Source organism: Mustela lutreola, chromosome X (assembly GCF_030435805.1).
Source record: "Mustela lutreola isolate mMusLut2 chromosome X, mMusLut2.pri, whole genome shotgun sequence".
Lineage (NCBI taxonomy): Eukaryota > Metazoa > Chordata > Mammalia > Carnivora > Mustelidae > Mustela > Mustela lutreola.
In genome coordinates, this window is record NC_081308.1 from 131,469,707 (window position 1) to 131,494,731 (window position 25,025).

Genomic DNA, 25,025 nt, shown 5'->3' on the forward strand with positions numbered 1-25,025 from the left:
GCCCGGGGCCCGGGGAAGGTGGGTGACCTCGACGGCCTGCGGCTCAGCCTTAGGGGCCGGGAGGGCCAGGGCTCGGGTTCCGCGCGGGGGGGGGGGGGGGGCGGCGGGGGGGGGGCTGATCTAGCAGCAGGAAGGGGGCAACTGGGGGAAAGAAATTCTCTTCAGATGCTTTCCGTGCTCAGTGGCAGATGAAACACGGGCTGCCCCTGAGCTGTGGGGAAGGGAGCGGACCTCCCCTTGGAGAGCCAGGGGCCGGCCCTGCGGGTCCCCTTAAGGCCAGTGTGCTCGGTAAAATGACACAGCTCGTCTTCAGTCACAGGTTTTTATTTGCCTGTCATAATTCTGATATTTATGTACATATATATATATTTCTTTTGTTTTTTTTTTTTGTAAAGGGCTCATCAACAGACCAAGCAAAGGCATACAGGGAGACCGTAGCTGCCAGGCAGGAGCGCGGCAGAGCTGGGAGAACCAATCTTTCCTTTTTTCTGTGTGTGTGTGTGTGTGTGTGTGTATGTATTTTTCCTAGGGTGGGATCATCAAAGCTAATTGCTATAAAACCTAGAAACCACCTAGAGACTCAGACATCTGCCTACACTAGTGGCATATGGGGAAAGGCGAGGGCACAAACTTTCAAGGTCACGGTGTATTTACATTCCCAAGGCTGAGGGGCAGGGGAGGCTGAGGAGGGGCTCTACTTGGACCGGGTGGGGTGGCTAGAGGGTCCTGGGCTGCAGGCAGTGGCAGGGGCAGCGGGGAAACGTGCTTGCCCCATGCGCTGGCAGTGACAGAGGCCACTTGGATGTTGTCTGGTGGGCACCGAAGGCAGCGTGTGTGCAGAGCTCCGGAACGCTGGCCGCAGGGTGGAGCGGGCAGCGGAGGAAGGCGGCGACCAGCTTGATACTGCGAGGTGGGGACTCTGGGCCCTCCAGATGGCCTCCTCTGCCCCCGCGGCCAGCTTGCCCAGATCCCGTCCTGACTGGAGCAGATGGTAGGGACACCGAGTCCTGTCCCCAACCCCAGCCAGGCCGTCCGAAGAGTGGCCACCCCTACTTCCTCTCTGCCCAACCACAGCCCAGAGGCTGACGAGGCAGCACCTGCGGGCTCTTGGTGGGCGGGTGATTGGTCCCCGAGCTGGAACAAAGCAGTGCGTGCCCAAGAAGGGGAGCAGCTGGGTTTTGGCAATAAAGTGGGGACCGGGTAGTCAGAAGGGGTTCAGAGGCAGTGAGCTCCTCTCCTCTGCCCCCAACTTCAAGCCTCCCGCAGGCCCAGGGCCGGGAGGGTGGGGCCGGGCCTGGAAGGGAGTGGGTGGAGCCTCAGTCCCAAGGTCAGCACGGGGTGCTGGGCTCGGGGGTCTTGGCCTCTGACTCCCCTGTGGCCCGGCTCCAGACTTGACCCTGCCTGGCCTTGCCTGGCTGGAATGCGCTACTCTAGCGCCCCGGCAGGGTTGACGGGGGAGGCGGCCCCTGAGCTGTCATTGCCTCCTGTGGCCTCCTTCTCCTTCTTGCCGCTGTACTGGCCGATGAAGGAGCCGTCCTCATTAAACTGCACGTCCACACTGCCCCCATAGTCGGCCAGGCTGTCATCGCTGCCCAGGGGCTTGATGTCTCCATTGAGGGACGGCTGGCTGCTGCCAAAGGCCTTCTCCTCGTTGTCACTGTGAGGACAGAGGGCGGGGAGGGAGTGGGAGGCGGCCCGGGGGAGCCCAGGGGGAGCCCAGCAGGAGCCGGCAGGTGCTAGCCTGAGGGAGGAGGCCCGGCTGGAGGGCCGGGCCCAGGTTCCACCGGCCTTTCATCTGAAGAAGGGAGGGGCAGGTGGAGTGCGCACCACCGGAGGGGCAGGATTTGGGCATGCCCAGGATCCAGGGGCCAAGAGGAAGGAAGTGGGTGCTCAGCCTACAGGTGACAGCAGGCCCATAAACTGCGCATCAGTGTAGGGACCGGTTGGGGCATGTCGGCTTCTCTCCGAAACAGGGAGCTGCGGGGCTGGAAGGCTGGGGGATGGCAGAACCCCGGGGTACTGTCCCCGGAACGGACCCCGCCATGAGGCTATGCTGGTATCTTCCCACCACCCCCGTCTTACCTCTCCAGGGACCTGACATCACCCAGCAGCACGGAAGAGAGAGAGAGACAGGGTCAGATATGAAAGCTAGGGTGGTGTCGGGTAGCCAGCCAGGCCCTACTCTTAGCCCTGGGCTCACCTGTACTCGCCAAAGGTCTCGTCCTTCATTGGCCGGGCCTCGGAGTCCACCTGGGTGTCCTCCTTGTCCTTCACTGAGACACAGACACAGAGAAGACCCAGCTTCCTCTCCCACCCCTGCCTGCCTCTGGGCACTGAGCCCCATCCCCAGGGTGGAGAAGCTCTGTGCCCCAAGTACCCCCCGTTCTCTCTCAGCAGTGCTCAGAAGCTGGGAAGCCTTTGAGGCAGACCCCTCACCTCACGTGGGCCTGAGCACCACGTGCTGCCAGTGTGCACGGAAGCTCCTGTGGGGCCCCTTGCCTGTCCCCATGCGGCCATGCCATCGTGCCAGAGCCGGGTGCCCATCACCACCACCAGCGCCATCCTGGGAGGCCTGCGGCCCTACAGCTCCTACCGTGTGGAGGTGCAGACCTTCCATGGCCGGGGACTGGGGCCCGCCAGCGAGACGGCCTTCAAGACCCCCGAGGGAGGTAAGCCTGGGCCCCGCCACCCACCCGGTGACCGCAGGCCTCGCTTACCGGAGTACTTGCCGCCTTTGCTGCGCTTGATAAAGCAGAGGATGAGCAAGACGAGAAGCAGGAGGACGATGGCGCTGATGAAGCCGATGAACCAGCCCTCAGTGGCGAAACCAGCGGGAGGGAGTCTCACACGGCCTGGGGAGGGGGGTTCCCGAAGACACTGAGCCTGGGCTCCAGAGAGACCTGCGCTCCCAGCCCTCTGCCCTTGGGGACCCGGAGGGGCTGGGGGAGGGCCAGGCCCGCAGACACCCCAGGGGCTGAGGGCAGGGGAGGGGGGCAGTGATGACCTGGTGTTGAATCATGCTTGAATCTGACACTTGACGGGGGTGGGGGGTAGGGGAGCGGCCGGGGACAGGGGGTGGGGAGGAGGGCCTACTGCAAAGATGACTGCCTTGGAAACGGTTCAAACAGAAGGATAATGAAAGAGGCCATTTCAGGGGCCCGGACTTCTCAATCCGGGCCAAGAGGCCCCCAGATTCCAGGAGGACAGCAGAGCCATGGCCTGGGGCCCGGGGCAGCGGCGGGCGCGCGGGGCCGACAGAAGCCTCACCGGTGCCGTTGGTTTTCACAGCCATCTTAAGGAGCACCCTCTCCTTGAGCAGGTGGATCTCGTAGTCGGTGTCGGGCTGCAGGTCCCACTGTGTGTAGGAGCTCTGGTTGTAGCTGACGTACTGCGGGGGCAGATGGGGGCTCATCTTCTCGTCTGCAGGGGTGAGGGCGGCAGGGGTAAGCAGGAACGCCAGGCAGCAGCCCGGGTCGTGCCAGCCCCGGGGGGCCCCTCTCTGTGCTCACCCCCCAGGGCTTTGAACCAGATCTGGAACCCAAAGTTGCACTGGCCCTCCTTGGGGACCCAGGAGACCACGCTGTAATTCTCGCCGGCCATGGCCGAGATGTTGCCAAAATCCGGGGTCCCTGGGGAGCAAGAGGAGGTTGTGGGTCCTCGAGGCAGCCCAGGGCTGGCCCTCCTGGGGCCTGGCTGAGGGTCGGGGGCCTCCTCAGCCCCTGCCGCTCACCGGATAAGGCCATGGTGCCTCCCTCCCGCACGATGGCCTCCCCGGGGCCCTCCTTGGTGGTGGCCTGCAGCCGGAAGCGGTACCGCAGGTGCGGGCTGAGGTTGGTCAGGTTGTGTGTCCGCAGCTCGGGGTCCGGAAGGTCAAAGGACAGCTGCTCCTTGTCCCCGTCGTCCACTGTGGGGAGAGGCAGGGAGTTGGCTGCGGCTGCCGGCTCTGCCTCCCCCCGTCCCCCCAAGCTCCCTCCAACGCACAAGGGCGATAGGAGAGCACGTAGCCGGTGAGCACGCCGTTGTGGCTGAGTGGCGGCTGCCAGTGCAGCAGGAGGCTGGTGTCCGACTGGCACTCCAGATGCAGCGCCTCAGGGTGGCCTGGCACTGTGGGGCACAGAGAAGAGCGGCAGGTCCTCGCCTGGGGCTGCCAGATGGGCGACGGGGCAGGGGCGGGGCCCAGACTCACCTCCCTCGGGGGTCTTGAAGGCCATCTCGCTGGCGGGCCCCAGTCCCCGGCCATTGAAGGCCTGCACTTCCAGATGGTAGGAGCTGTAGGGCCGCAGGCCTCCCAGGACGGCACTGGTGGTGTTAGCGGGCACCACCACGTGGCCTCTGTGGATATGCCTCTTGCTGTGCTTCCTCTGACTGCCCTCCCACCAGTACGTCACCTGTGGAGAGGGGCAGGAGACCCTGCCGTAGTGTGGAAGGCGGCGGGCAGCACACCTCCTCAGGCCTGCGTCCCACTGCCCTCGATGGGGACCCTTTCCTCCTACCCCAAGGACTCGGGAGAGTGGCTGGCAGGTGGCAGAGGCTCACGCCAGTGCTGCTACTCCTGTGGCCTCACGTGTCACCCTGGGGATCCCACCACCCCCACACCTTGGACCCTTCCTTACATTGTATCCTCGGAGGTGGCCCTTGACCTGGGCGGGGTCCACCGGCCACCACCTGACCAGCACGGCGCTAGAGTTGAGGATCTTGACGCCTTCCAGCTCAGGGCTTGCCTGGGGGTCTGCAAGCAGCCGGCGACAGGGATGAGGGCCTGTGGCATCCGGAGGCCAGCCCAGAACCCTCCCACAGAAGGAAGATGGATCTGGGTGCTCTATGGGGTGTGCGCCTGGTGTCGGGCTCTCCTGGCAGACCGTCTACTAGTTGCAAGGGAGAAAGGATCTTGACCAGGTGACCAAAATCAGTGTCTAGTAATGTTCCAGATGCAAGGAAAGGAAAGGCGCAGGACAACTAGACCTGACAGGGGTTCTGGATTGGATCCTGGACTGGGCGGAAGACAGAGCGGACGGGTACACCCAGGATGTCGGCTGCCGACTAGAAAAACAGTGTCTCAGTGATCAACGATCAACTTCTGTACTTCGTGGGGGCACTCTGGTTAGGGAAGAAAATGTCCTTGCTCCTAGGAAATGCTCTACTGAGAGCCCCAGCACGGAGGGAGGGTTTGCACAATACTCACAGTCTTCCCCCGAGTAGCCAATGGTAATCTGCGGCTCAGGGCCCTTGCCCTGGCTGTTGACAGCCTGGACTTTGATCTCATAAGGCACAAAGGTGGACGTGTTGGACACAACCAGCAAGGGGTCGCTCACGATCTGTTCCTGCCAGGGACCCCGTGTCCCCTGAGGGCGCCACTGGACACGGTACTGAACCTGGGGGGCATTCCAGTCCATCCATCTAAGGGGCTAGAGAGGGGTGAGCAGAAGCGGAGCTGGTCAGCCAACAGCACACCACCCCGCCCTCCGCTGACCTGCTCCGGAGCCCAGTCTCATATCCTATTGTCTTCTGATCCTTCGCAGTCAGGGGAGCAGCCAACATCCGCATCCCGCATCCCGGCCTGATGTCCTGGGGCACGCTCAGCCGGGGGCCCCTCACCTTCCAAGTGATGACCATGTTGCTGGTCTCGTTCCCTTCCCCCTTCACGTCCACAGGGTTCTTCTCCGGGGCTAGAAAATAACATGATAACACATCAGAGCTGTGGGCTCCCACCGAGGCTGCGAAGGCCAAGGCCCAAGGAAGGAGGGGCCCTTTCTGGCGCTTGGAAGCCAGGAGCCAGAAGCTCTGAGCGAGCCCTGGCTCCAGCAGAGGGGCTCGGGTGGGCCATCTCTTACCCTTGGACCCCCGGTGGCTCACCTGCCTCAGGTGTGACCACGGTCTCGGAGGCTGGGCTGGGCTCTCCAGGCCCGTACTTGTTGATGGCAGTAACTCGGAAGGAGTAGCGCACGTAGGGCGAGAGCTTGAGGGTGGTGGAGGTCTGGTTCCCCGGCACCTTGCCCAGACTGTACCATTCCTGAGGCGCCATCTCCTTGTCTTCAAATTCAATGTCATACTCTGCCAAGAAGTGAACCGGTGACTTGGCGTGGGGCGTATGGGGGAGGGGCAGACAGGGGTACAAGCCGGACTCTCCCTGAATGGGAAAGGGAGTGCCTAAGGCAACAGGCAACCTCAGAGCCTGGGGAGGAACTGCGAGCCCCATGGAGGGGGCGCCCATCATGGAGCCGTGGTCCCAGGAGGAGGAGTCCCACCAGGAGGGAAGGTGACCAGGGGCGGCCGGGTGGGGGAGGGGGGGCACGCTCAGGCCTCTTACTCTCGATGGGGGCGTTATGGTCTTCGGCGGGTCTCCAAGACAGGCGCACCTGGCTCTGTTCCAGCAGGTGGCGGTCGGACAGCTCCAGCTGGGGCACCGGCCCGGGGCTCCCTGTGGGTCACAGAGAGTGGATTCTCTGGCCCGAATGCCAGCCGGCCACCCCCACCCCAGCTGGAGGGGTCTCCCAGGCCGACAGCCCAATACCATCCTGGGACTCACCCACCACCAGGAGCTGGGCCCGGCTCTCCACCACGTCCAGCTCGGTGCCGGCCACACAGCTGTAGTTGCCCTGGTCACTGTAGTCCAGGCTGTGGATGACCAGGCGCCCCTCCTCTATGAAGTACCTGCCGGGGGCAGGGGGCGCATGCTTGTCCCTTTGTTCTGCTCCCCCCCCTCCCTCGTTTGCCAGAACCTCCCTGCTCCAGGCAGGAGCGCTCCCCTGCGGATGAGGCCAGGAGGTCTGGATGTCCTGCTTTCCCCACTCTGCCCCCTTCCACCAGGCCGAGGTTGGGGCCGGGCCCGCACTTGTCACTGTCCCCAGACTCCTGAAGGTTTCGACCGTCCCCTCGCCAAGTGATGCTGTGCTGCAAGGAGGGGTCAAAGGAGGCCTGGCACGTGAAAGTCACTTTGGAGCCTTTCTTCTCGATCGCACTCTGCGGCCCCCGCGTGATCTGAGTGGCATCTGAGGGCGAGGAAGGAAAGTGGGTCACACCGGTGACACTCTCTCCAGAGACCCTACCCCTCCCTCCTGGAGGCGTTGCTGATCACATCAGACCTTTGACCTGCAGGTTAGCCACAATGGTCACATTGTTCTGGTCATTGGCGGCCTGGCAGAAGTAGTGGCCAGTGTCATTGGCCTGGAGGTCCCGGATGCCCAGGGTCCCATTGGTGTAAGGGAAGAAACGTTCGTCCCGCAGCACGGTCTTCCCTTCCTTGTCCAGCCTGGAGTGAGTAGGGTGGGCCTGGCTCAGAGCCCAGCCAGCTGGGGGCCCTGCCCTCCCGGGGCCAGAAGGTGGCTTGGAGGCACCCCACTGGGGAGGGGTCACTCACCACTGGACACTGGGCACAGGGGCTCCAAAGGCCTTGCACAGAAGATAGGCGGTGCTGCCCTCGACTGCCATGTACGTCTCGTTGTCTGGGGTCAGGATCTTGGCAGGAAGCTCTGGAGGACAGAGACAGGCCGGGCTCAGGGTAGGGCGAGGGCACGTAAGCCATCAGCATAGGCGAGGGCTCAGCAAAGCCAGCCTCTCCCGGATGGGCTCAGGGGCCATTCTCAGGTCCCCAAGAGCCCTGCCCGTCTTGCTTCCCTGTACCAAGCCTGAGCCTCTGCCTTCTAGAAGGCCTCAGCTATGTCTCCCATCCCAAGCACCCAAGTTTGACCAATTACATGAGGCCCCACCGACAGCCCACCTCTTCCTGAAAGCCTTCCAGGCCCATCCCTGCCTTTCCAGAGGCTCCGAGAGAGGAGGCACCAGGCTGGCCTCGGAGACACAGGGCCTCCACTCAGTGACAGGTGGTGGGCCAGTGCACTGTCTGAAGCCACCCTGTCAGCTGTAAATGGCGGCCAGCCCCTGCCCTTCCTCCACAGCACCGCCCCCGCCCCTGCCCCACGCTGCTGACGAAGGTGGGAGCAAGACGGGGTGAAGGACCCCGGGGAGGAGAGGGGCAGCCACGGCAGACAAAGCAGCTGTTGGCCGAGTCAGTCCGGTGGCCTCGCCGGGTGGGCTGCGGGGTAGGACAGACGGGTTACTCACGAACGACATAGATGTAGGCATTGGCCAGCAGGAGCCCGTGCCGGTTGCGGGCCTCGCACTGCGTCACCATCGTGTCGCTGGGCTGCACATGGCTCAGGATCAAGGCCCCACGCTGGATTCGGTACTTCTGGTCCTTAGCCAGCTCTGCGTGAGCAGCAGGTGTGCCCAGGGGTCCGGGGCAGAGCTGTGAGGCATGCTGAGACCCCCCTCACCCTCCCCTCCCACCCCAGGACTTCCCCAGGCTCCCTACCCCTGCCCAAGGCCCCACTCACCCTCCACGGGAATGCCATTGATTCTCCAGGTGACCTCCGGCTGGGGCCTCCCCTGCACCTGGCAGTTTAGGCGGGCAGTCTCGCCAGGCCCGTACAGACGACTCTGGGGCTTTTGCAGCCAGTAGGGGGCAGCTGCGGGGTGGGGGTGGGGAGAGCCGCCCTGAGCCCGCAGCCACTGCTCCGCCTCGCCCCTGGCCACCACCACCCCCTGCCCCCCGCCACCACCTTGGGCACTGCAGGCTCCTGTCCCTGGAGGTCACCCCAGGAGCCGGTGCAGCCCAGGGAGGCACCTTACCTTCCACAGTGACGTAGTAGGTGTGCCGATCGCTGCCCAGCGAGTTCTCGGCCAGGCACCGGTACTCGCCGTCGTCCTCCTCGGCCACGTTTAGCAGCTGCAGTGTCTTGTTGTGGTTCTGGTAGGCAACTCTGTCAGCCGGCATGGGGCCACTGGGGCGTAGCCACTTGATGGTGGGCGTAGGGCTGCCCGGGGCCAAGCGGGGCGGGGGGTGGGGGCAAAGCACATCGGAGAGAGCAAAAGGCTGCTCAGCCTGGGCCAGAGACAGAGCCCCCCCCATCTGCCCGCCCCCGCCCAGAGCCCCCAGACTCACAAGCCCTCGGCAATGCACTCCAGGACCAGCGGCTGCCCCTGCAAGGCCACCAGATGGCTGCTGGAGTTGGTGGGGAAGAGCAGGCGCGGCTTCCTGTCGATCATGCTGTTGGCTGGGAATCAGCATGATCATGAGATCACGGGAGGAGAAAGGAAGCACCCACAGAGTTACCAGGGTAGATGATTCCCCCTGCGAGGTCCTGGGTGGGGCCTGTTTCGTCCTCTGCTCTAAAGGAAGGACCCCATCTCTGTTCTGGCCTCCCAGGATGGGGATTGGCCAGGGTGCAAGTGGGGGTCGAGCAGTCCTGGCGGAAGACTGAAGCCACCTGATCTTTGGGCTGGGTCGTGCCTGCGGGGGGTGGGGGGCAGGTGTCCGAGTCTTTGGGACTCACTGGCCTTGACCCGGAGGTCAATGGGTTCCTTCTGGATGATGGTCCGGGTGCCAGGGAAGTGGGCGTGGCAGATGTAGTCCGAGTGGTTGTCGGAGGTGAGGACGTTGGCAAAGTAGAGATTGCCGTTCTGACCCATCGTTACCCGCTCGTCCTGCTTGATGTGCAAGATCTCTGCGGGGGCAGGTGGGGGGCAAGGAAGCAAAGGTCAGGCCCCACCAGGGAGAGGTACCCGCTGCCACCTTCTCCCCAGCCGGCAGCCCCTCGTGGGCACCCACTGCTGTTCATCCAGTAGATTCGGAGCGGCTCGGCGCTGGGCGGAGGGTGGCAAGGCAGGACCACCGACTCCCCCTCCTCCACCTCTACAGGCTTCACTGTCTCTTTCGGCCACTTGGGGGCACCTAGAGGGGACAGATGGGCTGGCGCTATGGGTCCCAAGTCTTGTCCTGGTCAAGGCAGGGCAGGGCAGGGAAAGGAGGACCGATGCCCCGTGGGAGGGCCTTTCTGGGCTCAGGGCTGAGACCCTCCGCGTGCAAAGGAGAGGCTGCGCAGAAGAGCAGAGGACTGTGAAGGGTTAACCCTTCACAATTCTCAGCTCCCACCCAGAGGCCTAAGATTGGGGGTGGGGGAAGGCTGTGGTGCAGTGATGGGGGAGGGGAGCTGGGGAAGGATGTGGGAGTCACAGACCCTTCCATCATCGTGACACAGAAACCATGGCAACAGTCGCCAAGGTAACCAGAGGGGTGGAGAGGCAGAAAGCTCGGGGAGGATGGCAAAACCCCAGGGAGAGGAAGGCCCAGATAAAGACAGAGCCAGAGAGCGAGCGCCGGAGGAGGGAGACAGAGGGCCAGGGCGGAGGTGGACAGGGAGGCAGCAGGGAGGAGGGAGAGCCGAGGAAAGGGGCCACAGAATGCTGGGGGAGGTGGCGAGACATGACCCAAGAGCTGCGGAGAACGAGAAGGGACTGCAGAGAGGCAGCGGGGACAGAAGGCCAAGCCGAGGCAGCGATCAGACAGAGCAGACCAGAGGGAGGAACAAGGCAGCTCAACAAGCCGGAGCCTGTGTCGTGAGGAGGGCCCCGGAGGCCAAAGCAGGACAAAGCCCAGAGGCAGAAGCGAGGGAAGAGGAGCTAGAGGTGACCAGAAAGAGAGCGGAGAGAGGAACAAAGCACGGAAGGAGGGGGGCAGTGCTGGAGAGCGGAGGAAGGTGGCTGCGGCTGGCGGGGCCCCCAATCTCTTCCACACACTAAACTGCCAGCAGGAGGGGCATGGTTCCCAGCCCGGACTCCCACGCCAGCTCCCTGAGACCTGTTCGGGGACCCTCTTGAGTGCCCCAGGCCCTCCCAGGCCCCTGCAGCGTCTCGCACCCTCAGCCATGAGCTGGATCTCATGGGACATGGCTGTGCCCAGCTTATTGCTGGCAAAGCAGCGGTAGGTGCCCTGGAACCTCTGGGCAAAGTTGCTGTTGTTGCCTGTGATGGTGAAGGAGCCAGAGTGTGGTGCCTGGTGCACGGTCACACCCACTTCCTCCTTGGGTTTGAAGTGGACGCCATCCCGAGTCCAGCGGAACCTGTGGGCAGAAAAGGGCTCAGAGGCCTGAGGCCCAGGAACCCAGGAAAGGGGCTGGAACAGGCCAGAGGCCAGGCTGTGAGCAGCCAGGGACCCTGGGGATGGGCCAGGCAGGGCAAGGACCAAGGGTGACAAGAGAGATCTGGGGCGTCTGGGCGCAGAAGTTGGGTGGCCCTGGGAGGCACGAGGACTGCAAGCTGAGGGCTTAGAAGGTGAAGGTCACTCACTGCACTTCAGGTTTGCCGCTGGCCTCACACTTGAGGCTGATGTCATCTGTAGGGAAGACAACCAGGCGCCGTGGAGACTGTTCCGTGATGACAGGTGGTTCCATCACTGGGGACAGGAGAGACAGAGATGTGGCAAGGATAGTGTCTGGCTTCACAGTCTCAACCCCTGTCCCACTGGGAGGGCAGCAGGGTTCGAAACCCTTAGAGCCCCAAGGCCACAGGAGAGGGGTGGGGAAGAACGAGCTCGAGAGCCATGGGCTTGCGGGCCATGAGAAGAGGGAGAGAAGGGGGCACGGGGCAAGCGTAGAGACAGAACGGGGAGAATAGCAGCGCCAAGAACGAAGACAGACATGAAGAGAAACAGGAAGCCAGAGACGGAAACCAGGAAGTGCCACGGAGAGAGGGAGCAGAGAGGGTGAGCAAGAAAGCCCAGGCCGGGGCAGAGACAGAACAAAGACGGGGCCCAGGTGAGACAGCCAGAGAAGTGGGCGCCGCACGCAGGTGCCGCACGCCCGCTCATGGGAAGAGCTGGGCAGACCCAGCATGGGAGGGGGACTTGCAGGCACCACTCTTTGCCCGCCTCCTGGGAAACACTCTCACCCTCCCCCAACTTACCCCGGTATCCTTCATCTAAGGAATCCAGGCAGCAAGGGAGAGAGCAGAGAGAAATGCTGACACTAAGCCCCAGGAGGGCGCCCGATGGGGGGCGGGGCAGAAGTAAGCCTACCCCGTCCCCGCGGACTCACCCCCTCACCCGAGCAAGGGGAGGAAGTGAACCAGGGCCACGGGTGGGGTAACGTGAGGGTTACATGCCAGGCTGGAATTGTAGCAGGTCAAGACCCAGAGAACAGGGCAGGGTCCCGATCACTGGTCCCAGGGGCGGGGTCATGGCCACAGGGTCCAGGCTGCAGCTCTCAGGAGAAATCTGTGCCTTTTACAAGTAGTGCCCTTTGGACAGACCCTTGCATCCTTCCCCTGGCAGGGCCTGCAGGACTGACCCCCGTTCCACCCAGGGTGCCTCAGAAGCTGGGGAGGCGGGAAGCCCAGCGTCCCTGGTGCCCTCCACGGCTCCAGCCCACTTCCCTCCTAATCCAATTAGCATGGCTCAGGCGTTTTCAATTACCCAGGCCCAGCCTCCGGAGCCCAGCCGCCCCTCCCCCCGTGAAACCCTCCCAAAGGCCAAGCTGCCGCTGGGTTTCCGAGTTTCCGTCGCCTGCAGGGCTGATGCCAGCCCTCTCTCTCTCCCCTGCCTTCCTCCCCACCAGCCACCAAGTTCCCTCGGGTGGGGGGGCCGGAGCTATGGCCTCCCAGCTGTAGGACTCAGCGCCACATCGGCCTGGGTGGCTGTGAGGAGGGGAGAGGAGGCAGGGAGGCCTCCGGAAGCTTTGTCTCCGCAGAAGACCTCCGTTAAGGGTCCCCAGAGAGAGAGGAGGAGGCTTCCTGAGGACACAGCCCAGGGAGCCCTGAGTTGGGGAGGGGCCAGCAAAGGCAGCCCAAGAGCAAGAGATGGTGACTGGGGTGGAGAACAAGATGGGGGAAATGGACTGGATGGAGAAAGCGGAAGAAGAGACAAAGGGGCCCAGAGCTGCAAGGGGGAGCGGCTGTAGCTGAAGGTCCCGAAGGGGAGGCGCCCCACCACCCACCATATTGTACTGAGCTCAATAACCAGCGCCGGCCAGTGCTCAGGGCAGCGCACGTCTGTCTCCTCACTCCTCCCTTTCTCCACCTTCTCCCTGTCCCTCTGCACACAGACATGCCTGGCCAGATGGCCCAGGCAGTGTGGTGGCAGGCGGGCCGGGCTGGTGCCCAGGGTAAAGCCTGAAAAGCAACCGAAAGGAGATGGAGGGGAAGGAGAACAGGTACATGTACCTGAGTGTGCAAAAGTGTGAATCCAGGCAGACCTGTGAATGCTCCTGGGTGTTCTGCCTGCAATACGTTTGCCCGGCAGTGTGTGTACATGGGTATGTTCCGCCAGAGCACATCTGAAGGCTGTGGGTGTGCATGCTTGCGTTCCATATCGTACATCGTACACCTGCCTCCGTCTGTGTGGGTGACTCTCTTTGTGTCTAAACCTCTTGTGTGTGTGTGTGTGTGTGTGTGTGTGTGTGCCTGCGTGCCTCCCATGTGTCCTCTCAGGGTCTCTGCCCCTTCTGTATATCTGGGCCTGGTTGGATACAGGTGGCTTGTCTGTGTCTACCCACGTGTGCAGCTAAGGGGACATCCCCGCCCTTTGTCCCCTCTCCACCTCCTCCAAACCCTTGGCTGCCTTCCACCAATGCCGGCTACCTTCCAAGCCCACCTCCCTCAGCCCCTGTCCCATTCCTGGCAGAGACAGTCTTCCCCACCGCCAGCCCCCAGCTCATCTTTCAGTGACACTGGCCTCCTCCAGCTCCAGGCTCAGAGACAAAGGTAGCAAGGTGAAGGCGAAAGGACTGGAACTACCGAGCAAGGGGTGGGCTCAAGATAAACAGCACAGTAACGCACACCCCACATGCGGCCCCAGCTCACACACACACGCGACCCACCACGATCAGAGGCTAATAAACACCTGCAGACCTTCACAAACCTGACCAGTAACAGTTACAGTGACGCACCAACCTACACATATAGGAAATCAAAATCACACTCAAGAATATCCACATGTTGTCAATCACAACCACACACTTCCGTACACACAAATACACAGTCTGTGCAACTCACAAGCACACGCAAATACTCATGGTTTGTCACAAACCTCCAGCCACACTTCCCAACACCCACACACCTATCCAGGACACTCAGCAAACGGAAGGTTCCATCAGTCCCACCCCTCCGCCCCACCCATTCATAAGGATCCAGAAAGCTGCTGGGCCTTTGTAAGGTGTCTTGTCCTGTCTCAGTTCACAGACAGGGCCACCAAAGGCCCGAGATGGGATTATTCAAGTCAGAAGGAAGGCAAAACTAGAATCCAGGCTTTTGCACAAGCTAGCCTGTAACCGGGGCCGGGCTCCCTTCTCTTGCCCGCCACAACCCGGGCGGCGGGTGGGGGAGGGCGGGCCAAGGGCGAGCACAGAGGGGGTTGGGCCAGCGCCAAGCCTGCTGTCCGTGGTCCTGAAACCGCCCGCCCCCCCCCCCCCCGCCCGCGCCTTTCCCCTATCCATGGTGCTGACACATCCCGCCTCTTCCACCCAGTCCTCTCCAGAGGTCCTGGGGGCCTCCTGCCCATCTGTCCCCAGGAAAGTAGGAGTGAGGGTCCAGAGCCAGCAGAAGGTGAAGATGCAGAAGATAAAGAAGAGCACGGCGCGGCGGCGAATGGAGGCGTCAAGGCTCCCTCCGGCTACTCACATTCGTCGGGAATCTGGATGAGCAGGCAGGGGCTGCACAGAAGCAGAGGCCACAAGTACCGCAGCGATACGGCCATCTTCCCGGCAGCGCCGGCAGCTCGGCACCGCACAGCCGGCCGGGCTTGGCTCAGGCTCCGGCCGGAGGGAAGGGGGCTGCTGTGCGGCTTGGGGCGGGATCTGGGGGTGGGGGCACTGGGAGAGGGAAGGAGGGAAAGGAAGGGTCGGGGAGGAGAGAGGAGAGAACGGACGACTTTAGTGACTAACATCTGGGCGAGCTCCGGCTCCTGGCCCCGCCCCCCGCCCCGCCCCTGGCTGGCCGGCTCCCCCATCCCTCCCTCCCCCACACCTTAGAGGGAGAAACCTAGAAGAGTCTTAGCACTGGCCAGGCCTCCAGGTTGCCTTTCATTCCCTCTGTCTGTGCCTTCCGCACCAGCTGCCTCTCCAGCGTCAACTTGTTGCCCCAATCAGCTCCCCTGGGCATGCCATAGGCCACTCAATGAGTGTAGATGAGGATGGGCACGTAGCCAAATGTGCACATTAGTATTTATGTGGCTGTGTGTGTGCAGGCAGGAGCACATTTGTATACGTCCTCTCTAGGAGGGGAGTGCACTCACGAGTAGGTATGTGTCAATGCATGGGTATAGATAGCTGTGTGCACACAGGAACACATGTGTCTTCTCATGTGTACCTGTGGGGGATGAATCCTCACAAGTGCTCTCTCTGTGTTACACACAAGCAGGGGTGCGCATGTATGCAGAGAACTCTTGTCAGTCTCACTTCCATGGGTTTCAGAGCCAACAAATCTCTGGGTGCTGTTCAGGTCTAAAAAACTGGTGAGGGGGGCAGCAGGATCTTGGGAAGTGGGGACAAGGAAGGGAAGAAAGGGGCCCGGGAAGATGACATTTCACAGAACAGTTTGAGGAAATGGAAGAAGGGGGAAGGAAGCCTGACCTCAAGAAGTGGCAGGAGAAAGGAAAGTAGGAAAGCGTCTCTCCCCTGTTCCTCTGTCCCCTGCGACGCAGTAGAAGTGAGTGTGGCCTCTCCCATTCCAGATGCTGCAAGCCAGGGTCAGGACAGGGATCAGGGGGAGCTCTGGGACAGTGTTTCTGTCACCTCTCAAGTGTCTCACAAGCCCAGGTTTTTTTCTGAGTCTTCCGGGCTCAACTGCTAGATGTGTCCACTCAAGTGCCACACCCACATCCCACCTGCATGCAAGAAACCCTGAAGATGGGAGGTCCAAGCAATGGGGGTTTCTCTGCCAATGACTAGGAGAGGAAACACACTCCCAAGAAGACAGCAAACTGACTCCCAACAGGAAGGGGTGTGAGAAAGAGACAAGTGGAGAAAGTGCAGGAGGGGTAAAAGTGGGCTGCTGTTGAGTCTGGAGCTGGGGTCTCAGTGCCCTCCCCAAGACCATATTGGATATCGTCATTGTGCCCAGCAAAGACCTCAACGAAGAGAGACAAAGCCTCATCCAGAAGCTGAAGGGGTGGATAGGGAGGCCTAGAACGCCCTGTTGAGGGTCTAGACTAGACTAGACTCTGTCAGGAAGCAACCAGCAGCCATACATTGGGTTTTGGTAAGGTGACCCCCAAGAAGAGTGGTGAATGCAACAGACCGCCTGGGGACTAGGAAGGACAAATGGATGGTGGTGGAGAGTGGTCAGCTGACTGGGGACGGGGGAGGTGGTGGAGCACCAGGACAGGTCAACATGGATGGGCTGAAGGCCAAGAGAATGCCTTGGAGGGCTGAAAGTGGTGACCGCATGGCCAGTTCCCAACTTGCAAGAACTAAGCTGGGGCCCAGAAGGGAAGAGCAACAGCAGACCTTCCCCCACAAAGCCAGTACTAGCAGGGTGGCCCCCAGGCAGGCTTGGCCTCCACTTCAAGGCCTGTAGGAAACAGTAGGAGACTCAGATCAGAGGGCAGGCGATCAAACAACCACCTTAGGAGCTCTGAATGCTCTAAAGTCTTCGGAGGCAGGGGGAGGGAAACCGGCGAGGGCGAGCTCAAAGAAGGGCCTTCTTGCACGGAGGAGACCTGAGTGCTCCCTTTGCTGGAATGATGACCACTGTCATGGCAGCTCCTGTGTGTCCTCAAAATCCAGGCTCCCAGAACAGGGTCGGCAGATACACCCCAGGTGCACATGTACGGCCAATACAAGCCCTGCTCCCCACTCTCTGCCCCGTCCCAGTGGCCCACGGTCTGCTGGTATTTGCCACCCAGCTTGCCACCTTCCCGGGCACTCAGACAGGCAGGAGCCAGAAGGTTGAGGTCCCCTGACAGCAGGGAGGGGGCTCTGCCTCCTCCACTCCCACTGCTGCTGGGTCTCTGATCTCTCATCATTCCTCAGGCAATTACAGAGCAGGCTGCTCAGGTTGTCAGCTCAGCAGGCCCCCCAACCCCCATCAGCACCTCCAGGGGCAGGGAGGCAAAGAGAGTGTTCCACAAGCTGCTGTACAGATGGAGCCAAGGCCATGTCTGCGAGGGGTGGGGACGGGCTGGGGAAGACTGAAGGGTGACAGACAGGGTGAGAAAGAGGCAGGAGGGAGCAGGAGAGGCTGAGAAGTGGGGCTGGGGGAGGGAGAACAGGGAATGGGAGACAAAGGATGCTGGACCACCACTACAGTAACCAAGACGGAGAAATCCAGCAGAGCCTGGCACTGGAGAAAGGGAGGGAGAAAAGGAGTACAAAGGGTGAGAGATGGCTGCAGGAAGCTCTGATGGAAAGCGGTCCAAAGAGCAAGAAGAGTGAGCGGTGTGTGTGTGCACTTGGCCTAGTGGTGCCTCCTCGGGCGTTCCTGTCCCTTGGGGGGGTGTGCCAGGCAAGGGACTGAGATGGAGGAGGGAGATGGGCCCGAGGAGCGGGGCTTCCTGGGCTAGGAGGCCAGGCTGGACTGACAGGCAGGGCAAAGAAGCTGTTGAGCCAGGAACACAGGGACAAAGCCCACGGTAACAGGCAGAGCAGCAGATCCCCGGCCACTTGTGGCACTGGGGCTAGGAGACAGTTGTAAGACTCGATGAATGAGCCACTGCCGGCTTCTCCCCCAGGAGGTGGGAACCCCCAAAACAGGGAGGGAGAAGCACTCAGAGGATCCCAGTGGGGTCCTTCCAAGATTTCTGCTAGTGGAGAGTGAGCAGCCACCTGGCTAGGGGAAGGGGCCCGTGGGTGTCCGTGTGCGCCTGCACTTCATGCTGGCGGAATGCACAACAAAGGCTGCTCCTGAGTGGGTCTGGCTGGGAACCCATCCCCCGCCCCAGTCAAGAAGAAAGGGCGTGGCAGGCACGCGCCGGTGTGTGTGGGGGTGTGGGGTATGGGGTGTGGGGTAGTTGGTCTGGTCCACTGGAGCCGGCAGACAAACAGGCTCAGGACTCCAGAGGAGCTCCACCCCTCGCCGCTCCCTAGCTAGATTGTGCCCCCTTAGTCCCTGGGTCCCCTGAGGAGTCCTCTCCCCCGGCCTCCTGTCCTCTGACTGGCAGGAGGACTTGGAATGTCACGAAATGATGCTGAGACCTGGGGTTTCTGCTCTTCTCCCTAAACACACACACACACACACACACACACAGGGCATGAATCTTCGAGGGTGCCCAGATCCTGTGTACAGTCCTCCCTGCTTCCCTGCTCCTCCCATCTGATAAAAATGCACCTGCTCAAGGGACAGGCAGCAAGAGGGCCTTCCAGCTCAAGGTCCGCTAAGAATGGCAGCGTCCCATGATCTCGCAGGCCCAAGCAGGGTCAGGGCTGGGGGCTCAATGCCCCAGGTGTGTGAGATGGTCTGAACGTGGATAGTGGGTCCTCGGACTCCTAGGCCTGGGGCACGGCTACATGCGGGCGCCCACGCCTGGGCTCTCTCCCCAGCAGGGCTGGTGGGGTCTTCAAGCCTGTCCACATGTACATGAGGGCGTGGGTGTCACCTCGTCCCCGTGCACTGTGTTCCTTTAAGGTTCCTCCTCACCCTCCCCCCGCAGGCTGTGGCTGGCGGGTTTCCATGGAGATGGAGCCCAACTCCCTCCACCGGCCTCGGAGAGGAAAGCCTGCCGCACCCAAATGGGTTATTTCGATAATGCATAAAGGAGGCTGCTGGGTGGGAGCCCCCACAGGTAATCTGGGGGCTGCGGGCCTGAAAGAATTGCCACCTTGTCCTCTGTGGCCTCCCCACCTCACCCTCCCTGAGGCGCTCCCCAGAGTGAGCCCTCAGCCCGAGCCTGCAGTCGCCAAGGCAACGAGACCTCACCTGTAAAGGACCATTCTCCTTAAAGGGTGAGGAAGGGGCGGGACAGACATTAACCCTTCGTGGGAGAGCAGGGAGAAGAGACAGTCTCCACTGGGGAGGGGAGGAGCTCACCATCTGGGGCCCGGACAGTTCTCCCCACCCCCTCACGTGTGTGTCTCAGTCAGATGCCCCATTTTATTAAATAAATTCACGGATACCACTCACCACACCCCAGGGATTTCTAAGCACTTTTACATGCGTTACTCAATTAATCCTTAAAATCCCCCCCACCGGAGGAGGTGCTATCACGATCCCAACTTCACAGATGAGGAAACTGAGGCTCACAGAGCCAGCATGGACCGACGCTCACCAGGACAGATTCCCAAAGTCACTAAGCACTACTCGGGGGAGGGCCGGGGGTGGGGGGGGGGGTGGTCAGCTCGCCTCTCGGGCACCCGGCTACCCAGCAGGTGTACTTGCTTGCGTTCCCAGAGGGCCAGGGCCTTGGACAGGGATGGCCTCCAAGCCGTCCTGCCCCCTAGGGAAGGGCTTATTTGCTAGGCAGATGGCAGGCAAATGTGGGGGGGGGGCGGGGAAGGAAATCTTGGGAGGAGGCCACATGGACGGAGGATGTGACCCATATCACGCCTCAGCACAGAGCAGAAACCATCCCCTTCCTGGGCCTTCGGCTTTACATGACCCCTGCCATCCAAGGGTGCCGTCCAGTGAAGCAGGGGCCAAGACTCTAGCCTCCCAGACCCCTAGAGTGCCAGTTCCATAGCCGAATTTCCCATGCACAGTTGGGGAAACTGATGCCCACGGCCTAAAATCTGCCCCCCTTTCCCCCCTCTAAGCCTTTCCTTCAGTTCTGGAAAGCTGGGGACAAGACCACAAACACTCCTAAGAAATAAACCTGGCACTAGAAGGGGCTTGGGAGCCAGGCTGGAGGGTACAATGTACATCCCACTGCAATGGGCTGGCAGGGCCCGCCTCTAGAACCCCAGGGAAGAGAAGGCAGCCAAGCGGGCAGGCAGCGCAGGGACTGTGCCTGGCAAAGAGGAGAGGCAAGAAGCCTCAGCTTGCTGCCAGAGCGGCCAGTCCTGGGACACCTGGCCCAAGGAGGGGCATGGGGGATGGGCAGGGGTTGCCTAAAAAGGGCTCAGAGATGGCCAGGCCCCTCCAGCCCCCTCAGGGCTCCCCCACCCCCAAAGGGCTACAGAGCAGAGGGCACAGGAAGCCTGGGGTGGACAATGGGGCCTCTGTTGTCCCCAGGGCCTCAGCATTCCTAAGGCATGAACACAGGAGGCCAGGGGAGGGGTCAGAGGGCACCCCACACAAAACGGGAAGCCCCATGCTGCGCGGGTCATGCAGCAAGGCACCCTAGCCCCCGCGACCGCCACCATCAGGCCCGCCCCTTCCCAGCACAGGCCCACGGGGCATCTGAGGGGACCCATTCGGGCACAGAAGGATCTGTGTGCCCACGCTTTCTCACGAACACAGACAAATGCGCACACATGCAACCAGATGTATGATCCCCACTCATGCAAAGAGGAACGCCGTGCAAACGTCCGGAGGCCTGGCTTCTCTCTCTGGACCTGAAGGCCGAGGGATGGGCTCCTGGGAACTCATCTCCTGCCTTCGAGCTCCTCAGTCAGGCCGACATCGAGATGGACAGGCTCAGAAGCCCCCCTCGGCTGCATGCACAAAGCCCAGGACGCTGTCACCTCCTCCTCCGCCCAACCCAAGGCTGACACAAGCCATCCCTGATGGGTTCAGGGCCAGAGGACAGTGGCTGGGTGCTCCCTCCGCAGCTTCAGGACCTGAGGAGAACATGGAGGGCCCAGGCAAGCTCCTGAGGCCCTGGGTGGGGGGCACTGGACAAAGAAAAGCTTCTGGAAAGGCCAGCAGTCCAGACCCTTCCCCTGCAGAGGGACCGTGGCCTCCTCTCTGACCGTGGGCTTTCGGATGCCATTAAGATCCTGTTGATATCGGGGAAGAAGGCAGACTGGCCTTGTTAACTGCCAGTCCCCCAGTCCTCTGGCTGGTGGCCAGCAGGCGCCTCCTGTCCACCGTCCAGGTCGGATGAAGCTACTACAGACAGTCTGGGCCCAACCCCAAGGCAAGGAGCCCCCTGGAGGAGCGCTGGGAGCCGCGGAGCAGTCACCCAGGTGCTGAGGCTCAGAGCTGGGGCCAAGCTCAGGGAGATCAGGAATGGGGCAGGGGAGGAGCAGGGAGAGCAGCTAGACAAAAGGGGAAGCAGAGAGTAAGGCCAGGGCACCGAGGGGGAAGGGTGGGGCAGGCAGAGGCATGGGGGGGGGGCCAGCAGTGCACTCCCCACAGCCAAACTCAACTGAGTAGGGGGAGAAAGGAAGGGGGGGCATGGAGAGCAAGGGGGCGGGCCAGGGGAGGCAGAAGAAGGGGGGGCGGTCAGGATGGGCCTGGTCAGAGCAGGAAGGAGGGTGAAAGACTGGAAGGCAGGGCCTGCTGAAGGCCCGTCCCAGCAGGTCCCCACCCAAGGACCCAGACCCAAACACAGCCGTTGGGACCCAGAGCTATCTTGTGGGAGGAACAGGCAGGGCCTGATCAGACCCCCTGCGTCCCCCATTGTGTGAATCACAGGCTGGGGCGGGGCCCCTAGAACTGCACTCTGTGCGCAGTCTCCCCACCTCCCACCTGCCGAGGGGGGCCTGGCAGAGCAGGGCAGTTGGCTGAGATGTCCATCTTGGTCGACCTCTGCACCAGACCCCCATCTCTACTCCATTCTCCCCTAGCACATGCCCTCCCAAGCCCAGGACAACCCTAGAGACCTATCCCCCTCACCCCAGAACTGTTCAATCTTTTACCCAAGAGGTGGGTCCAGGAAAAGCTCCCTTCGCCTTTGCCCCGGTTCTCGGGGAGCTGGCCTGGCGCTGCCATTCCTGGCCGGGACCCTCTGCAAGGCCACGTGGCCCTCGCCGCCCACAACGGCGCCCGGAGCCCTTCTTTCCAGTGGCAGCCATTTAGACTGGCACCGGAGACAGTCTCAAAAGGGACCTTGGAGGTGAACGAGTCTGCACCCTCATGTGAGAGCCAAGAGGGCAGAGGCTCGGAGCAGGAAATGAACTGGGACGCCCAGGTCACTGGGCTGGGAAGGGCAGGTGTGGCACATGGGGCTGCCTCCTCCATCCTCCCCCGCAGGCTTTGCCCAAGTGTGTGCCATGGAAGGCACCTGCCCCAGCAGCAGAAAGAGGCTAATTGGAGAACAGCCCACTGGAGGAGACCTCGGCTGAGGCCCTTTCTCGCTCCTTGCTTCCTTTTTCCCTTCAGAGAGTCACAAAGGAGATAAGAAAACCAATTCATTCCCTCCGAGGACAAAGGCAGCGTTGGTATGGTTCCTTACTGGCTCTTCCATCAGCAGCACGGAGCCTGGCCCAAGTGGGCACTCGGCAGTGGGCAGTCGCCCAGCAAATGACGGCCCACACCACCGGCCGCTGGGCTCCTGGGCAGAGAGAAGCTCATCGTGGTGCAGAAAGGGGCCCCTGCCGCCTCGGGGCACTGTGCAACCACTGGGTGCTCTGCAGGGGGGCTGCGGCCCAGGCACTGGGGGAGGAGCCTCTGGGGAGACTGAGGCTGGGGTGTGCTGAGTGGTGATCAGATCACCGGCAACCCTTAATTTCTTTTGTTCTTTTCTGGATATTTCAAGTGTACCATGGTAAGCCTCGTTACTTCCGGGATTGCACACACAAAGACACAAAATAAGTGTGAAGGGAAAGACAACGATCAGATCGGCAAAGAGAAACGACTAGGAGCCACATCCCCGGTCTCAGCCCTGACACCAGCTTGGTGTCAGGAGCCTCTGCAGCCCCGGGAGCCTGGGGGCGCACGAGTGGGTGCTGCCTGGGTGCGGTGCCAGGCGAGAGGCTGGGCCGGACTGAGTCCCACTATCTGCGGCAAGGAGCTACTCCGGAGTAAGAGGGAGTAAGAGGCCCCAGACAGGGCCCTGCCCCAGCTCCCCCCACCACCACCAAGAGACAAGAAAGATGAGGCTTAGCGGCTCTTGGTGGGAAGAAAGGCTGACTGGCTTATTCACTGCCAGGGCCCACGTGAGTCAGCAGAGATGACACGGGGCTGCCCAGAAGCCCCTACCCTCTGGGTGGAGTTAACTGGAAGCAGGGCACCTCCTTAGAGGGGTGGCATCAGGCCTCCAGCGCCTTGGGGCTGGCAGATGGCCCCGGGGACTGACTCCCTAAGACAGGCAATGAGGCGCGGGGCTCCAGACCCCCGCAGGGGGCAGCACGTTGTACTTGCTCTTTGCCCCCGCCCCCAACCAAGAGATTCCAAAGTCTGCCTTAGAGAAGGGGGAAGAGGGATTGCAGGCCCCTCCCGTCACAGAGACCCGAAGACCTGCGGTGGGCAGGGCCAGCGCCCTGAGCATCTCGCTTTCCAGAATCCCTGGCCCTGAGCCGCTGCGACCCTCCCTCCCTCACCTCTACCCCACAGACCCACATTCTATGCCCCGTGCACTGCCGCACACCGTAGGTGCCCGGGCTGACTGCACACAGTGCACCTTTCTCCGCCGCAAGAGCCTTCAGAAACTGAGGCTCCAGACACACCCCGCGCCTCCGCAGGAGTCCCTGGTCCTGGTGCAGGCTTGCAGGGGAGCCCCGGGGAGTCCAGTCTGGGGTTCGGAAAGAAGAGGGAGGAGAACAAAGCCCCCCTTCGCTCTCCCCCAGCCTTGGGGCGGAGGGCCTGGCAGCGCCCGGCCCTGCCCCCACCCTTCCCCCCACGGCAGGGGCAGCCTAGGCCAACCCCTACCACGCAGCGGCGGGCTTTTCAGCCAAACGGAGCCCTCGAGTGGGTAAGAGGGGCAGCCACGCCCAGGGCCACACCCCACGGCGGCCACTGGGGGGGGGGTCACTCGGTCCCCAACGCTCCCCCTTTCTCTCACACGCGCACACCCGTAGGGATGTGCCAACTTCAGCCCCTACCTGCCCACACAGGCCCTGCCTGACTCCCCGCGTAGTGTCCCTCTCCCGATTGGCATCTTGGGCGTCGCCCAGGTACCCCTCACCTGTCGGGCTCAGGCTCCCGGTCTCCTTCCCCGCCCCCCGCCCGGCTCCCGCCCGCGGGGCCCGGAGCCCAGGGCCTGGCCTGGGTGGGGCTCCAGCCACCCCGCCCGCAACTGCGGGCTTGGCTGTGCGGCGCCCCTAGCTCTCGTTCCCCCACCCCGGGCAAGGCTGAGCCAGGGGGCCGGGGGCGTCGCAGCCGCAGCCGGGGCGCGAGGGCAGGCCTGCCCGGCTTACCTGCGCTGCGGCTGCCGCTCGCGCTACCCGCCCAGCCTCCGCGCACGCCGGCCTCGGACCCGCTGCCCGAGCGCGTCTGCGATGCCGATGCTGCGGCGGCAGCGGCGGCGGCGGGGCGGGGCGGGCGTGCGCGCAGGGGAGGGGGAGGGGAGCGCAGGGGAGGCGGGGGAGGAGGGAGTGAGATCACCTCCCCCGCCGCCCGCCCCGCCCCGCCGCGCCCTCTCCCCTCTTCTCCGCGGACCCGGGCTGCGGAGCCGGGCGCCGGCCAGGAGCCCCTTGTGGCGCTGCGCGGGAGCTCAGTAGGACCCCCGTCGCCAGATCTCGCCAGACCTGCGCCCGCAGCCCCGTAGTCCCTGGCCCCTGAGCGGCCCCGCACCGCGGCGCCCTCGCCGCAGCGTTGGCTCCCGGAGGGAATTGCGGGGCGAGGGTGCCCCCGGGGCACGGGGCTGGGATGTGGAGAGAGGAGTGGGGTGCGGAAACATCCCCCAGCCTTCACCCGGTCCTCGAGGGCGCTGGCGAGCGAAGAGCGCCCACACGCAACGCTGTCGGCCGCGCCCTGGTAGTGGGGTGTTTGGACGCTCCCCAGCCAGGGGCAGAATTATCCAGTCCCTGGGGTCTTCCCCGAATCCCTCCCATCCTAGGCACCCGGTCCGGTAGGGCGCAGGCCTCGATTTCAGCCCACCAAAGACGCTCTGGGGGTGCGAGGAGGTCACGGAGAGGGAGCCCCTGGAGCCACCACTCCCAGTTCCTAGATATTCCTCCAACTCCCTGCCCGCGTTCTCAGGCCCGCGGTTTATTTCTTTGTCAGGAGGATCGGCCCCTTCTCGACCTTTCCCAGAGGCCCCGCTCTCTCCGGTAGCCCTAGCCCTGGAAGCCTGGGAAGGAGCTCCTCCCCAGCGCCCCCCCTGCCCCGCCTCCCCCCCCCCCCCCCCCCCCCCGCCAGTGACCTCCGATGGGAGGCGGAGGGCGCAGCGATTGCGGAGTAAGCCGAGCCCGCCCAGCCGGCCGCAGGACAAGGAAGGCCTAGGGCCCAGATGGCAGATTGCAGCCCTGGTGGCCTACGGTATTTTTATGAGCATGCCT

At 62.7% G+C, this 25,025-nt stretch overlaps 1 protein-coding gene across 3 annotated transcripts; it reads right to left on the reverse strand.

Moving 5' to 3' along the window:
- Positions 1–352: 352 nt before the first annotated feature.
- On the reverse strand, positions 353–24,049 carry L1CAM (L1 cell adhesion molecule). Of its 3 annotated transcripts, none has more exons than XM_059157803.1 (28): positions 23,943–24,049; positions 14,449–14,639; positions 11,740–11,754; positions 11,125–11,230; positions 10,801–10,898; positions 9,608–9,730; positions 9,333–9,503; positions 8,942–9,053; positions 8,629–8,813; positions 8,334–8,465; positions 8,062–8,205; positions 7,358–7,469; positions 7,083–7,249; positions 6,833–6,989; positions 6,527–6,651; positions 6,308–6,418; positions 5,854–6,051; positions 5,596–5,666; positions 5,183–5,405; positions 4,614–4,729; positions 4,187–4,388; positions 3,982–4,104; positions 3,731–3,904; positions 3,510–3,629; positions 3,268–3,420; positions 2,718–2,852; positions 2,201–2,273; positions 353–1,657 (listed from the first exon to the last, which is right to left on the reverse strand). In XM_059157803.1, exons 2-28 carry the CDS (start codon positions 14,522–14,524, stop codon positions 1,426–1,428), a joined length of 3,654 nt encoding a protein of 1,217 aa, XP_059013786.1. In that variant the 5' UTR covers positions 14,525–14,639; positions 23,943–24,049; the 3' UTR covers positions 353–1,425. The 3 variants fall into 3 exon arrangements, with proteins under 3 accessions (XP_059013786.1, XP_059013783.1, XP_059013784.1); XM_059157800.1 differs by having other exon boundaries at positions 10,696–10,898; XM_059157801.1 differs by lacking the exon at positions 11,740–11,754 and having other exon boundaries at positions 10,696–10,898.
- Positions 24,050–25,025: the final 976 nt, after the last annotated feature.